This window comes from Halichoerus grypus, chromosome 13 (assembly GCF_964656455.1).
Source record: "Halichoerus grypus chromosome 13, mHalGry1.hap1.1, whole genome shotgun sequence".
NCBI classification, from domain to species: domain Eukaryota; kingdom Metazoa; phylum Chordata; class Mammalia; order Carnivora; family Phocidae; genus Halichoerus; species Halichoerus grypus.
In genome coordinates, this window is record NC_135724.1 from 26,645,680 (window position 1) to 26,661,253 (window position 15,574).

The window sequence follows — 15,574 nt, forward strand, 5'->3', positions numbered from 1 at the left end:
TGACTTTGTTACATCAGCAGATTCTATAACAAAGGTAGCTATATGTTTTTCTAGGAAATGGATTCTTCAGGCTTAAAATATTGCTGATTTTTATGAGAATCATCCTTTTTAAAAAATGGTCTTGGAACCCAGAGGGTTTTGATTTCGTAGTGCTATTTGGCATACTTAGTGTCAGGCTAACTTACTTGTTGAGCCAGTAGAAGGGTGAGGTGGTGCCTTCAGTTTTCCTGAGAATCCTTAGATTTTTTTCCTCCTTTACCTCCATAGTGCCCCCTTAAGCCCTGTTACCTTTGTGCAGTTATGTGCCAATTATGCATGAAGAGTACAGAGTTAGAGGTGAAATGGTTGCAACCTGAATATTACAAGAATTCACAGGGCCTATTGATAGCAGGACTGTGGTCTCTAGCATTCATCTTATAAATAAGAGAATACCTTTTTATTACCAGGCAGTCAAAAATGGCCTGAGAGGAAGTAGAAATAAAATGTAAATTTCTGGGCTTTTTTCCAGATTGTTTCCTCAATATTAGTGGAAAATTAGAATTGATTTCATTTTAAAATAGTTTAATGCCTTACAGTTCTACTCTCTTTAGAGCTTCTGAGAAGCTCTTTAAGAACTATTCCTTCTCCCCCAACCCTTAACCAATATCCATTTGATCTCTTTGTGCATGACATTCATTTTATTGATGAACCAAGACCGTTATCCATCCTAAACACTAAACTACTTTTTTTGGTAAGGCATCCTGAATTTTAGTTGTTGCTCTTCCACTGACTGGCAGTGTAAGCCTGGGGCTGTCATTGCAGTTTTAAGATCTTTTGGTAGATCATGTAGTCGAAACAGCTTCAGTTTTAAATTCCTGTTTGGTGATTAGTATGTCTAATGATAGGCTGAAAAATTTGTAGAATTGATAATATTGATAGGATATCCTTACTGATCTTCTTTGATACAGTTAATCTAAAGACAAACTTTTAGGACTTCTTCTCTTGTATATATTGGACCTCACTTATTTTACTGAAGTCAGTGTTGTTTCTCACATAAAATATTCTGTGGTGACATAAAATAAAGCTGTTGGCTCCTATCTCTCTACTCCTCTTGGACAATATTAGAATATTAAACTCGGGTTTGAATTTGGGAGTCAGCGATCAAGATGGTAAGGAAACTTGAAATATGAGTTCTTGGAGGGTGGGTATGGAGTCTCACAAGGAAGATTATATTAGATTAGATCTTTAAGATTTATTTCAAAATTTTGTGATTATGTGGGATACTTCTCTATTCTGAACATCCTGTTGTAGTTAGCTACCATGTAGTCTCTGTTTTAGAATGAATGCTATGTTCCTGATTACACAGGTATCATTTCATGTATGTCCAAAGGATTCAGAGTGGCACTATTGAGTTGATCAATCTTAACATTATTCCTAAAGGGTCTGATTGATAGTAAAGTGTGAAAGAATTACTGAATTTTACATTGGCATTTTTGCTTAATACCATTAGAAATAAGTATTTGCTAGCCTTTTTGATGTGATTTAAACCTGGTATAAATACAGTTAGCAAATTCTTTTGGAGGTTAAGTATGAGTCATAATTGTGGGGCCGATATATACTGTTAAATAATTTTGATTATTGTTGACATTTTTATATTTGTACCTATGTATGTGGTCAACAAACATTCTACAAGATTTGAGAAAATGAAAAATATGCTGCACTCACTAAACAGTAAAATAGCTAACTAAATTCATGCCACCTTCCATCCAAAGATGTGAAGTTTTGAGAAATTTCTAAATCCCACTGGGATTTAAATATGTGGCTATCACGTGTGCATATCTAACAATTTCTAGTCTCTTTATTTAAAATCAATGTAGCCTCTTCCTCATCGGCATCATTGTTTGTTTCAAGCAGTACTGTCCTCCTATGTTTTTGGATAGTCTCACCTCACCCCTAACAGCAAGCAGTACGTCTGTCACCACCACCAGCCCCCATGAAAGCAGTACTCACGTTAGTTCATCCAGCAGCAGGAGTGAGACAGGGGTCATAACCAGCAGTGGAAGTAACATTCCTGACATCATCTCATTGGACTAAAGGAAGACTCACTCGATTCTAGGAATCATTCATCAGAACTGTTCTTTCTTGGATCTCTGGTCCGTGGAAGCTATTTTTTTGGTAACAATTACTTTGATATTTATTGAAACGTCAGATGGATTCTTTTGCTTTCTGAGAGATGAACACAGATGACTGCAGCAAGAACCAAATGACATGCAAGGATTTTTCTTACTCATGCTGTACTCTGAGCATCAGATACATTTGGCCATAACTGTATCTTCTCCAGAGACGGATTTCAATTTCATATGTTACTGGATGGATTCTACACACATCGGTTAAATTTTTTTTTGTTGTAATAAACAGCAATAAAATTATGTAAATATGCAAGTAAACTTTTTTCTAACTAAAAAAGATGTAATCAATGATTCTAAAATGACAGCAACTTTTGTTTAACCTGATGTGAAGGAAAAATACATGGAAGGAAGTCATGTTTGCTGAATGAGTCCTTTCCACGGAGATTTGTTCTGTTTCATCGAGTAATGAAGTCTTGCTAAGTGGCCAGAGCTTGGCTCCACTTTTCTTCTGCAGTTCCTCTTTTCTTCCTGATTCCATCAAAGAAAAATGGCCTTTGTGTTACTTATTTTTCCCTGGTTGTCATTTACACTTTGATGTTGTTTGCTAGCAGTTGCAAAGGGAAGTTCTGGGATTTGGCTGCTCTTTATCAGTGATTGTGCTGAAGAACACTATGCAGATCCTGCCCTGACGTGTGTTATTTTTGGTAATTGTACATTCTCATTCTAGAGATTTCTACAAAATTGGGCTTGCCTTCTCGAAAAAGAAATTCTGTGCAGCCATTGAATGTTGAATGAAATGTTTTTGGAGTAACCTGTGGCTAGAATGTTCGTTAGAATTTTGTTCACACTGACCAGCAACATTGAGAGCTTTTTGAGGCAGTATAGAAGAACAGATTTGGGGGAGGTGGGATTAACAAAGTTTAATCTCTTCCTAGGAACTTCTTTTACTCATTTATTTTATAGAATAATATACAGATCTTTGTTGAAACTTTTCACATTTTAGTAACACTAACAAAGCAGATACGATTTAGAACTCTGGTCACATTTGTCACCAGTACAGTCTCAGTGATGATTTTCAAACTTAATTAGAAAACACAACAGCAAGGCATGGGGACTGCATCGGATTTCCTGTTCCTTTTTTTTTTTCTTTTTTTTTTTAAACAAGGAAATCTTTCCTGATACCATGAAGGACACACAGAGTTAGAAGTGTGTGAATTTAAGGTGAGGAAGGTTTGGGGAGGATGGTCCTGTAGCCAGCTTTGAAAACCACTCACTCAGAGTGTTCTTGATTTTAAATCCCTCAGGAGACCAAGTTTTACCCTTAGAGAAACATTTCTATCCACATTTTATATTACCCTTTGCTTCATTTGGCCCCCTAAATTTTTGAGTTCTCAAGGAATTGATACTTTTCTAATGTTTATCTTTCTCCCCCTAACTGTATCTACTTTAAAAATAAAAACCCCTTTTTAAAAATGACTAATCTGATTTCTCAGACTTAAGTGCCCAGATGAAGAGTACCGATTTCAGTTAGAACAGGGACACATCATATTACTTCAGGGTTGATGTAACTCCAGGAAGCTGACTTGTCACTGCTTGGGTGGTTTTTGTTTTTAAACACCTCAAGTTTTCATGGCCACTGTGCTCCTTTTGTACTGATTTAATTTCATGTGATTTTCTGCATCATCCCTCCTTTGTCTACATCATCCCTTTATGTATTATTCCTTTTGGAGAGCTGCTTAATGAAAAACGTGGCAACAAACCAGAATCTTCTTACAGTGGTTGCACCATTGTTGCCGGTTTTACCTTCTTAGGCACTAGATTTCCAGTCCATGTTACAGGCCTTTGGTCCACATAGAGAATTTCTTCCTCGTAAAATTTTATGTTGCTGCTCTAAATACAGATGCAATCTCTGTTAACTCTGTAATCAGATAGAAAACGGAACTCCGATTTGTGTGGTATAATTTGTTAATAAATAAATGATGTATATTTGTTACCATTTTGTTACCCTTTAGATTTTCAGACTCCCCCCTCCCCAGCGTAATCAACAAAGTTTTATAAGGTTAAATGAAAATATATTCATAGAAATTATTTACTTGGTTCTTGTAACCGATACCTCTGTGCTTTTATAGTTGTGCTTTGTTTCCTTTTTACTATTTTATGTGAACAGTTTTAGTGTTCATTTTTGGTGCTTTATACTGAAAATACATAAAATTTTAATTTATACAGGTGACTAACATTTTTAAAAATACACTTTTAAGTTTGTAATCTTAAAATTGGGGCTTTTATGTATGTATCTTTGAAGGTGAGTACTTTTCTTTATACTTTTGCCTTACAACAGCATGATCATTAAGTCATTATCCTTTTTTTTTTTTTTTTTAAAGCATGGTCACCAGATACTTCTACCGAGACCCTGACTTTTTAATAGTTTATTTTGCTTGCCCAGATTTCTGCTTAACCAAGTGTAATGCAGTTTCAGAGGAGGTTGTCTTAGCTGTTACATAGATGTCAGCCAACTAGTGATTATGTGGAGTTATCTTGTTTAAGGAAAGGAACTGCAGACTGCAGCTACTAGTCTCCTCTTACAAACACTGAGGTAACGTGGTTTTGATCCTTATTCACGTAGAAATGTTAAGGCTTACCTTGATTTGGTGACTCCCGATGTTGTAATTGGTGTTGAATATAGCTTCACAGCTAAACTCTGCTTACATTCACTAACTTTCTGACCCTTAGGTGAGCCACTTTAGGATTTTGTAATTTCCATTTCTGCCCAGTAGAAGGTAAATGCCTTTACCAGAAGGTAAAAATACTTGGCATCTGTCATAGGGTAATTAATTATAAGGATAAATGCAGTATTAGCGTTAAATTTAGTTTATGTGGCATTTATCTTACAGTGTGCCTCAGGAAAGCTGGGATGAAAATACTATGATTAGGGGAGGATTGTAAATATAGTAAGTAAGTTGAGCCATGACTCTTGACATAAAACAAGTTTCCCTAGGGTAGAATCTTAAAAGAGTTTGAAGAAAGATTAAAATGTTGGATTTTAGGTGAAGTGGTATTCAACAGAGACTATTCAGGAGTTGTTGACACTAGACCTTTTCAGGCATTCTGCCTTCAGGCCAGTCCTGGACACTAGTCACTCAGTAACCAAGTCTGTTTTTCTTCTGCTAATATTCATTAGTTACCTTTTATCTTTTTAAGTAAATTCGATTTTTATAAAATAGCATTAGTTTAATTCTCATATACGCCTTTTATTTCTCTTTAGCCCCCAATTGGTACAAAAGCAGTTCACTATTTACTCTTTTCCTTTTTTTTTTTTTTAAGTAAACAGTTGTTTTCCTAATTTTTTTCATTTTGAAAAAAATGCAGAGCTGTGCGTCATTTAAACTTGGGTGTGATGTGTTTTGTGGCCCCGGATTCCACGTGCTGTGGGAGCTTATTGTCAGTAAGATCTGTGATTGATGATTCAATCTGATTCACCCATTTTTTCTGCTGCAGTTCTACATGAATATGGTGTAACTTGTGGAAAACAATTTAAGAATTTCTCTTTTTTAAGAGCCTGATGCTCCTGTCAAATGAATGACTGGTTTGTAAGCCCCCCCTTTTTTTGTTATTAGGAGCCACACTCCCAATTCCTAGGAGAAACAAATAAAGCTATATAAAAGTGCCCATTCTTCTTTAATGCTTGCCTGATTCAATAATGTTTTTGTTTTTTCTATTTATGTCAGTAATACATACTCACTGTGGAAAAATTAGACAATACAGAAAAGTATAAAAAATAAGCACTTTGACATTTTTGCATATTTCTTGCCAGTCTCTCTGCTACTCGTGAGTGTTTTTACATAGTTTTATTCATTCTCAATATAATTTGTGTCTTGGTTTTTTTCTCAGTCTACGTGTCATTAAAAACTCAACTTTTATTAATTGCATGATATTCCATTGTATGGATGTGCCATGATTCGTATAACCTTTCCCCATTGGACATTTTAGATTGCATCTCATAAAGTTATAGTGAATGTCTTTGTGTATAAATTACTAGAGATGGAATTTCTGGGTCAAGGATACAAACACTTTTGTAGTTCTTGATTCACTTTTCCACATGATTTTACTGATTTATACTCCAACCATATGATATGAGAAGAACTCTTTAACCATATTTTCCAAGAATATACACCATTCATCTCTGTGCTGGCATCTGCACTAAGACCCTCTACCTTTCTGACCCTGGTGAGCTGGGCTGATTTGGAAGTAATTGGCAAAGATTTTCTTGGACTGTCTCAGTTTCAGCTTCATCTATTTGACATGTTCCAGATACACCTGCCTAAGGATATCCAAATAATTTTTCACATAATTTTACTTGCCCTGTGAAATAGCCCATTGTCAGACTATGTTTTCTATTTTTAGTTAGAAAATCTTGACACTTTTTTTTTTTTTTAACCATTTGTACCTAGGGCCAGCCCTTAGTAGCCAGCTTTCTTTTTTTCCTCTTTCTGTAGGCTCCATTTTGGGCTTTCTCAGCTCCCCAAAGCCAGTAGGATCTCCTGAGCCAAAGGCAGTCCAAGCCAAACTGGAAGAGTGGTAAGGCTGACCAACAAAAGCAGGGCCGAGCTTTGCTTGTTTCACTTTGTATTCTTTTGTGTTTCCAGTGACATCTGGGTGTCCTAAGGGCAGCTCTGTGGCAAAAACAAAAAAACAACCCCCCCCCACCACCACCAAAAACAGATTGCTATCTCAAATGTTCAAGGTGTATTATTTTCTTGATTGGCATACCACATAATTTTCCAGACTGCTTTTTATTTCAGAATGGCTTTTAAAGCTTCTTCATTCTGTGTTCTCAAAGCTTAACTCTTTTAAGTGAAGAAGAGGGTTGTGTTATAAAATAGAACATGTCTCTTATTTTGGCCTTCACCAAACTATTCACATATTCAGTGTGTCTTACAAATGTGTGTGGGATAGAGTAGAATAAAAGATCTAGTCCCAGACTTCAAAGGGCTCCTAATCAGCTTTTCAAAAATCAAGGGTTCTTACCTACTAACAGGCATTGTGCTAAGAATTTTACAAAAATGTCTCATTCCTTACATTTGCCCTACAAAGGAAAGTGGTATGGTCCTCATTTTACAGATGAAGGAATAGATTTAAGTAAGTTTCTCAGTGGACTTGGGAGTCTGAAACAGACCTACCTCAAAAACCCTCTGCTTAAACGGAAGTGACATTAATCAGCTAGGTTATTTGGGAATCTAGACCTAAGATTATAAGAACTGATTTTAGGTGATGGCCACAGGAATAAGGAAGGAGTGGACCCTGAAGCCATTTCAAAGGAAGACTCCATATTCAGTGGCGTGAACAGATATAGGAGTGAGGGCTGAGTCCATTTCTCAAGCCTGGGTGACCAGGATAATGGATCTGTTTACAGAGAGAGGATGCAGTTAAAATAGGCATTAGTCATTTAGGGGAGGCAATGAGGAGTTTGATGTTAAGCATGAGATTTCAAAAGGGAAGGGCCTATGAAGCTCATGTTTGCTTTTCTGCAGTCTTTTGAAGATGTGAAGCCTTCCTTCATTGTTTCCACTCTCACTGGTCTCCATTCTGTAGATCTAGTCCCTCCCAGTTGCCCATCCACTCTCTCCGCTAAACCATGTTTACTGCGTCTCCACATTTTCTCTGGATTTTTTCTCTTCACTGCCTTGTTACCTCAAGTCTGGCCATACCCTGCATCTCTCACCAGTGTGGGCTGTGTTTACATTCCACATAACTGAAGAAGTGGGTGGTTGCTGCCCTTCCTCTATTGTAATTTCTAAACATTTCTCCCCAGGCCTGTGACAAAAATCTGCCCCATTTGCAGCCCAGGCGAGGTTCTACTGTTAGCTGCTTGTACTCTTACCAAGTAACCTGACCATGTCCTTGGATTTGCTGAAGGCTCATTTCCTGACTCACAGTGTTTCTTGCCATCTCTAACTTTGTAGTCCTTCTCAGTCTTCAACGTTTTGACGGATGATCCATCCAACAATCTAGCTTGTGAGATTTTTGGTTACCTCTGATATTTTCTTGCACTGAAACGCCCAGTTTTCTCTGTAGTTCTTGTCTACCTTAGACTGCTCCTCCATTATTACAGCCTCAAAAGTATCCCCAGATCCCTCCTTCAGGGTCACCCATCCATCCTTTGATTTGGCATCACATGCTGCTTTTGCCCATTCCTGTCGATTATTACAAATGTTACTCCTTTTCAGACCACACCTGTCTCCGCAGATGACCTTGCTTCCTAATGCACGCAGAAGATTGTTTGCCAGCGTGATTTCTCTCCACATGTGCCCATCTTCATTCTCCTTCATTCCAGTCTCAGAGGATGAGGTGGGCCTGAAGGCCAGTTCAGCCCCATGGACTTTTGACTCTTGTTTCCTGTCATCTTTAGGACCTTCATCACACTCCCTCTTTTCTGAATGTCTTTCACTTCTCTGCTGCTGCTTTTGGCTTACAGAAGTCTCAGTCATCAAATACTAGGTCCCGTGTTACATGCCGGGCATTGTATCAGGCACTCAGAACACAAGATAGATAAATACCTACCTTCACCAAGGTTGTGATTCAGTAGAATAAAGATGAGTGAAACAGGGAGATGACAGTGCAGTGGTAAAAGGCAAAATAGAGCTACAGTAGCACGTAGATGAGGCGACTGGCTGGTCATATGGAAGTGTGCGATGAGTAGGACCATGGCAGTTGATTAGTTGTCAAGAGAACTGAGAATGTTCAGAATAGCTGCACGTTTGTGTAAGAAATCATGCCGGGCCTTATAAAGCAGTGAGAAGGCACTGAGGAGTTCTCATGATCATTAACAGTTGAGCAGCATTGGTTGAGTTTGGTATGATGGTCTCCATTTTACAAATGTGGGAACAGATCATGAGAGGGTGAGTGACTTGTTTGTGGTCATGCAGCTTGTAAGTGGTGAGGCAGGCTTCAAATCCAGCTTTTAACCACCTCAGTCTGTTCGTGATCATTCTATCTAAAAAGTAGGTGTTAACTATCCTTTATCATATCACTTTATATTTCTGTATGGCACTTGTCACAACCTGTGTTTATATGTTGGTTCACTGTGTATTGTCTGTTTCCCTTACTAGATTGTAAGCTCCGTGAGGGCAGGGATGATCTCATGTCACATGCATCCCAGAGCCTAACAAGGTGTGTGGTGCATAGTAGGTGCTCAATAAATATTTATAAATGAAGAAGTGGTGGATAACTGTTTGTATTTGACTTGTGCTGACAGGGAAATAATTTAATACCTGAGCAGCAGGCTTTCACCAAGAGAGGAAAACAAGAGGAGATACATGTTTGGGGCAGATGATAGAGGTGACACATGCTTGGGATTTGGGAGGAAGTCAAAAGACTCCAGAATCTTACAGGGGCAAGCACTGGGAATGGGGAATTTTAGGGCAGTGCACACTGAGGAAAATAAGGTGAAGTAGGTATTGTATTTAAACCTGAAAGCCTAAATGACCCCCTTGCAGACCCAGCCTGTGTGCGTAATATGACTGGGAAATTTGTATAATCTATATACATAGGACCACTCATCTGGGTCAGGTGCACCACACTGAGTTACACAATACAATTGTAGGTGTAATTCTGATTTATCAACCTCAGTCTCTCAAAGCTAACAACTTGACCCAAGTCGTCATTGGAGTCTGTACTTTGGAACTGGAACAAGAATCAGTTAACCCGATGTCTCTGGAAATCAGGCCCACATGCCATTAGATGAGCAACAGGCTTATCCTGTAACATATGGGTAGTATTGAAACCATGAAAATGCAAGAGCTCAACCTGAGAAGTCAGTGAGAAAAGAGCTAGGAAAGGAACACAACAAAGAGATTGAGAAGGAGCACCTGAGGTAGAAAGGAAATCAGGAGTGATATTACAGAGTCCAAAACAATAGAGCATTCCAAGAAGAGAGTGTCAGTGGAGTTAAAAGCTTCTATAATGTAAAAACTACCCAGTAAAAGAACTAATTTCAGAAACACTGTATTTGATTGAATCTATACCTGATTGATTGTAACAACTTTATGTAAACAAAGAAAAACCTAATTAAACTATGACCCATTGCTTTCAACCGCATTGATTGTAAGATAAAGCTCATTAAAATGTGGGGGAGGAGTGAATATGCATCCTGGAATTTAAGAGTTATGATAATCTGTATCTTCCTTTGGTTTTCTCAACCTGGCCATATCTAGTAATTTCACCAAGAACAAGTTCAGTGGAATGATGAGGGTAAATCTAGGTTGCAGTGGGATGAGGACTGCAAAGTACAGAAATGAAGTGTGCAAATACAGACAACTCAGCTGGTCTGATGAAGGTGAGGCTGTAGCAGGAGAAATGTGTATGGTGGAGGGAATTTTTTTTTTTTTAAAGAGGGGGAAAAACTGGAGTCTCATGTTTCCATGCTAATTAGATGCAGACGGTAGGAGAGGGAGAAGTGAATGTGGGTAGTGCAGTAGGGGTTGGCCAAGATCATTGGTACATCTAGGTCCCTGAGCAAGAGGGGGAAGTTGGGATCCATATCAGAGGCAGATGAGGGATGGATATGGACACAGTTGTGTCAGGTAGCAGAGAGTATAATGTTTTCATCTAATGGTTTTGCTTTTATGTTTTTGAGAACCAAGTGAAATGGCCAGTTCCAGAAATGGGAAGGAGGTGAGAATGAAGGTACAAAGTCAACAGAGATAGAAATAACAAGTGTTAGTGAGGCTGTGGAGAAAAGGGAACTTTTGTGCCTGTGGGAATGTAAATTGGTGCAGTTACTCTGGAAAACAGTATGAGGGTTCCTCAAAAAATTAAAGAGACCATATGATCCAGCAATTCCATTTCTGGGTATTTATCTGAAGAAAATGAAAACAAATTCAAAAAAAGATATATGCACCCCTATGTTTGTTGTAGCCTTATTTGCACTAGCCAAGATAGGAAGCAACCTAAGTGACCTTCAGATTGAATAGATTCAATAGATGAATGGATAAAGATGTGTATACACACACAGTGGAATACTATGCAGCCATAACAATGGTGAGATCTTGCCATTTGCACAACATGGATGGACATACAAGGTATTATGCTAAGTGAAATAAGTCAGAAAGACAAATGCCATATGATTTCACTTATATATGGAATCTAAAAAAACCAAAAGGCAGAAACAGACATAACAAATACAGAGAACAAACTCGTTGCCAGAAGGGAGGGGGTGCAGGTATGGACGAAATACGTGAAGAGGATTAAGAGGTACAAACTTCCAGTTAGAAGTTAGGGATGAAAAATAGAATATAGTCAGACATATTGCAACAATTTTGTGTGTTAACAGACGGTAGCTATACTTAACGAGCATTTCATAATGTATGTAATTGTTGAACCACTCATTTTACACCTGAAACTAACATTGTATATCAACTAGAAATTTAAAAAGAAAAGACAACAGAGATAGTTTGGAATAGTCTTAGAATGGGAAAGAGAATGGGCTAGAACAGCAATGAGCTGGACACTGTAGGTTTAACAGTGGCATCCATGTCTCTGTGGGACTTTCCAGCAGTGCTCATTGGTAAAGTCTACTTATTCAAGGCTGGGTTTTTGTAAAGTTGGTGCAACAGAAGAATGCCAGGAATAACATCTTGAGGATGCTGGCAAGTAGTTGACACAAAGCTCAGCTGCCGTCACACTCCTGAAATTACTCTTGCTGAAGTCAAAATGTGCACATAATTGTCAAGTTCCGTGGACTTGACTTTCAACTTCAACAGCTGCATTTGACACGGTCTCTTCCATTCCTTGGTTTTTGTGACAACACAATTCTTTTTCTGATTACTCCAGGAGCTCCTTTTCTTCTCTCTGCTAGATGTAGGTGTAACTTTGCTTGGTTGGCTGCCTTTCCCAGCCACTTGACCCACGTTCCTTGTTATACTCAACTACTCCGCTAGGATGTAAGTTCCACGAGGGCTAAGATCTTTGTTTCTTTGGTTAACCACACTCTTGTAAGTGTCTAGAATAGTTTTACTTTTAACCTATGTCATTATATTTGAGGTGAGTTTCTTGTAGACAGCATATGATTGGTGTTTGTTTTTTGTAGAACCTTTATTGGGCTATAATTCACATATGGTTTTAGTTTGCAAGGGCTGCTGTAAAACTCATAAGGTGTCAGCAGGGTCGGTTCCCTCTAAGGGCCTTGAGGAAGATCTATCCCAGGCCTCTCTCTGGCTTGTAGATGGTCGTCTTCACTCTGTGTCACTTCACAGTCTTCCCTCCATGCCTGTCTCTGTGTCCAAGTTTCCCCTTTTAATATGGACACTTTATATTGGATTAGGGCCCACTGTAATGACCTCATTTTAATTTGATTGCTTCTAAAGATTCTGTCTCCAAATAAGGCCGTATTTTGGTGTTAGAACTCCCAACATAACTTTTTTTGTGTGGGACACAATTCAACCCATAACACACATGTAGCTCACTCATTCAAAGTGTACAATTCATTGGTTTTTTGTATATTCACCGAGTTGTGTAACCATCACAACTTTTTTTAGAACATTATCCTCACCCCCAAAAGAAACTTTGTACCCATTAGCAACCACTCACCCCTGGGTGAAGGAAGAAGTCTAGGCTTTCCATTCAACCTTTGCTGATGGGTAGCGATGGAACCCAGAGTTTTTCCTGTGGTGTTTGACTAGAGTGATTATTGTCTAAAGTATTAAAAAAAAAAAAAAAAACAAGATATCAGAGTGTTTTGTTTTCTCAATTAAAAGGCCATATGGCAAGTGTTGGCTAATAGAAATCTCTAAGGAAAGAGCTTCTGCAAATTGCTAGAACTACTTTTAAGAAACATACAGTTAAAAATGGTGGTTAATCTCAGGTTGTGTGAGATGATTGTTAATCTCTTGTTCATATGGCATCTTTCTTTCTTTCTTTTCTTTCTTTTCTTTCTTTTCTTTCTTTTTTCTTTCTTCCTTCCTTCCTTCCTTCCTTCCTTCCTTCCTTCCTTCCTTCCTTCCTTCCCTCCCTCCCTCCCTCCCTCCCTCCCTCCCTCCCTCCCTCCCTCCTTTCTTTCTTTCTTTCTTTCTTTCTTTCTTTCTTTTCTTTCTTTTCTTTCTTTTCTTTCTTTTCTTTCTTTCTTTCTTTCCTTATTTCAGTGAACTCCATGTTGATTTAGATGGGTAGCCTTGGTGTGGTTTTGTCATCCCCTTCTCCCTGTCAGCTATGGCAGAACAATACCAGAGAAGGATTTCAAAGGTGGAGGAGTAGGAGAAAGCAATATGTGTATATCTCTTCTGAATACAGAAGTAATACTCATTACAAAAAAAAAAAAAATCTGGGGCACCTGGGTGGCTCAGTCGTTAAGCATCTGCCTTCGGCTCAGGGCATGATCCCAGGGTCCTGGGATTGAGCCCCGCATCGGGCTCTCTGCTCCGCGGGAAGCCTGCTTCTCCCTCTCCGACTCCCCCTGCTTGTGTTCCCTCTCTCACTGTGTCTCTCTCTGTCAAATAAATATCTTAAAAGAAAAAAAAATCTGAAATTAGGATTAAAGAAATATTTCACCCAGAGAGAATTATATTTTTAGCCTCACATTTGTTTTCTTTCAATTTGCTGCCTATTTGTTAACATGAAAGCTTCATTAATAGGCATCTCAAGAGATTATAACTGTTTGAGACTTAATTGTTTCTTAAATCATATTCCTGTACCTCTCATCGGAGAAAAGACAAAGTCTAGCAAAAGCTCTGGCCACTGGGTTTGGTGATGTGGAAGGCATCAGGGACCCTCACAAAGGCAGTTTCAGTAGAGTGTGGTGAGAACGAGAGCCTGACTTGGAGGGCCTCATGAGGCAGTGGGGGAGAGGAAGTGAAGGCGGTGGTTCCTGGCAAGCATGCAGCGATTTTTAATGCTGAGGCCTAAGGTATGTTCATAGAAGGGGTGCTGAGGTCGGGGAGGAAAGGCAAGATTTTTAAAGGAGAGGATGTCAAGGAACTGAGAGGCCAGGGCTGGAAAGGCCATCCATGCAGATATTGAGATCACCAAGAAACGCAACAGGAGTAGTAGTGGACAGAGGAACTGAGCCAGGGGCTGGCTTCAGGGAGTGGTGAGTGACCTGCAGGCCCGTAGATGACTGCACCAAGGAGGGGTGGTATCATTTGATCATAGGAGCTGGAGGTTTTCAGGGAAGTGAAAGGGAGAATCATCTGGAATCAGTAATTGGTCCGTCTGCTGGTAGGAGGAGTGAGAAAAAGTATATCCCCTAAAGAGGGTTGCAGGGTAAGCAGGGTCCTCAGGGGAGAGCCAGGGTTCTGCTAGATCAAGACATTGAAGGGAAATTTCAGAGAATGGATGAGAATACAGGGGATGTTGTTGATGATGGATGGACCCTGAGTTGCAGAGGACACACTGGAAGGGTTTGGAGGATTGAGAAATAATGGGGGATGTTAGGTGGGGGAATGTGCAGAGCCTTATGGGATAAGAGTCTAAGTGGATGTGGGATTCTCTGGCTTCATGTAATGACAGATTAACAGGGATGAGGGCATGATGGCATTTTTCATGCTAGTGTCTTTGTGTGTGTGTACACACACACACACACATATACACATTTGTATCAGTTTTATTGAAATACAACTCCTATGCAGTTTACCCATTTAAAGTATATAACTCATTGGTTTCTAGTATATTCAGAGTTGTGTACCATGACTACAATCAATTTCAGAACATTAGCTTCACCTCCCAAAAGAAACTCCATACCCATTAGCAATCACCCATCCCCAACCATCCATCACACCCCACAGCACTAGGCAAGCACTAATGTACTTTCTTTCTATATATTTGCCTATTCTGAACATAAAATATGTGACCTTTTGTGACTGCTTTCAGTTAGCACCCAATGTTCTAAAACTTCATCCATGGGCGCCTGGGTGGCTCAGATGGTTGAGCGTCTGCCTTCGGCTCAGGTCATGGTCCCAGGGTCCTGGGATCGAGTCCCACATCAGGCTCTCTGCTCCTTGGGAGCCTGCTCCTCCCTCTGCCTCTCTCTCTCTCTCTCTCTCTCTCTCTCTGTCTTTCATGAATAAATAAAAAATGGAAAAAAAAATCTTAAAACTTCATCCATGTTGTAGCATATACTACAGTTCGTTCCTTTTTATGGCTGAATAATATTCCATTGTATGGATGTACCATACTGTATTTATCTGTCCACCAGTTGGTTGACATTTGGGTTGTTTCCATCTTTGGCTATTATAAATAATGGTACTATGAATATTTGTGTATAAGTAATAACGTGGACATATGTTTTTGTTTCTCTTAGGTATATACCTAGGAGAGGAATTGCTGGGTCATATGGTAACTCCACTTTAACATTTTGAGGAACTACCAGACTGTTTTCCAAAGTGGCTACACCGTTTTAAATTCCCTTCGACAAAGAAATCAGGGCTCTGATTTCTTCTTGTCCTCACCATTTGTTTTTTGTTTATTATTTGGTTTCT

At 39.0% G+C, this 15,574-nt stretch overlaps 1 protein-coding gene across 9 annotated transcripts in view; it reads left to right on the forward strand.

Annotated features, from left to right (window-relative positions):
• PIAS2 (protein inhibitor of activated STAT 2) overlaps nt 1-10,202 on the forward strand; it is a 90,641-nt gene extending 80,439 nt beyond the window's left edge. For 3 of the 9 annotated variants that reach the window (XM_036107608.2, XM_036107609.2, XM_036107606.2), the window contains one exon: nt 1,891-6,030. In XM_036107608.2, the coding sequence (XP_035963501.1) occupies nt 1,891-2,073 (183 nt within the window). In that variant the 3' untranslated portion in view covers nt 2,074-6,030. Of the gene's footprint in view, nt 1-1,856; nt 6,031-6,601 lie in introns of those variants that run through there. The other 6 variants (XM_078060371.1, XM_036107612.2, XM_078060372.1 and 3 more) reach the window with 6 other exon arrangements.
• Nucleotides 10,203-15,574: the final 5,372 nt, after the last annotated feature.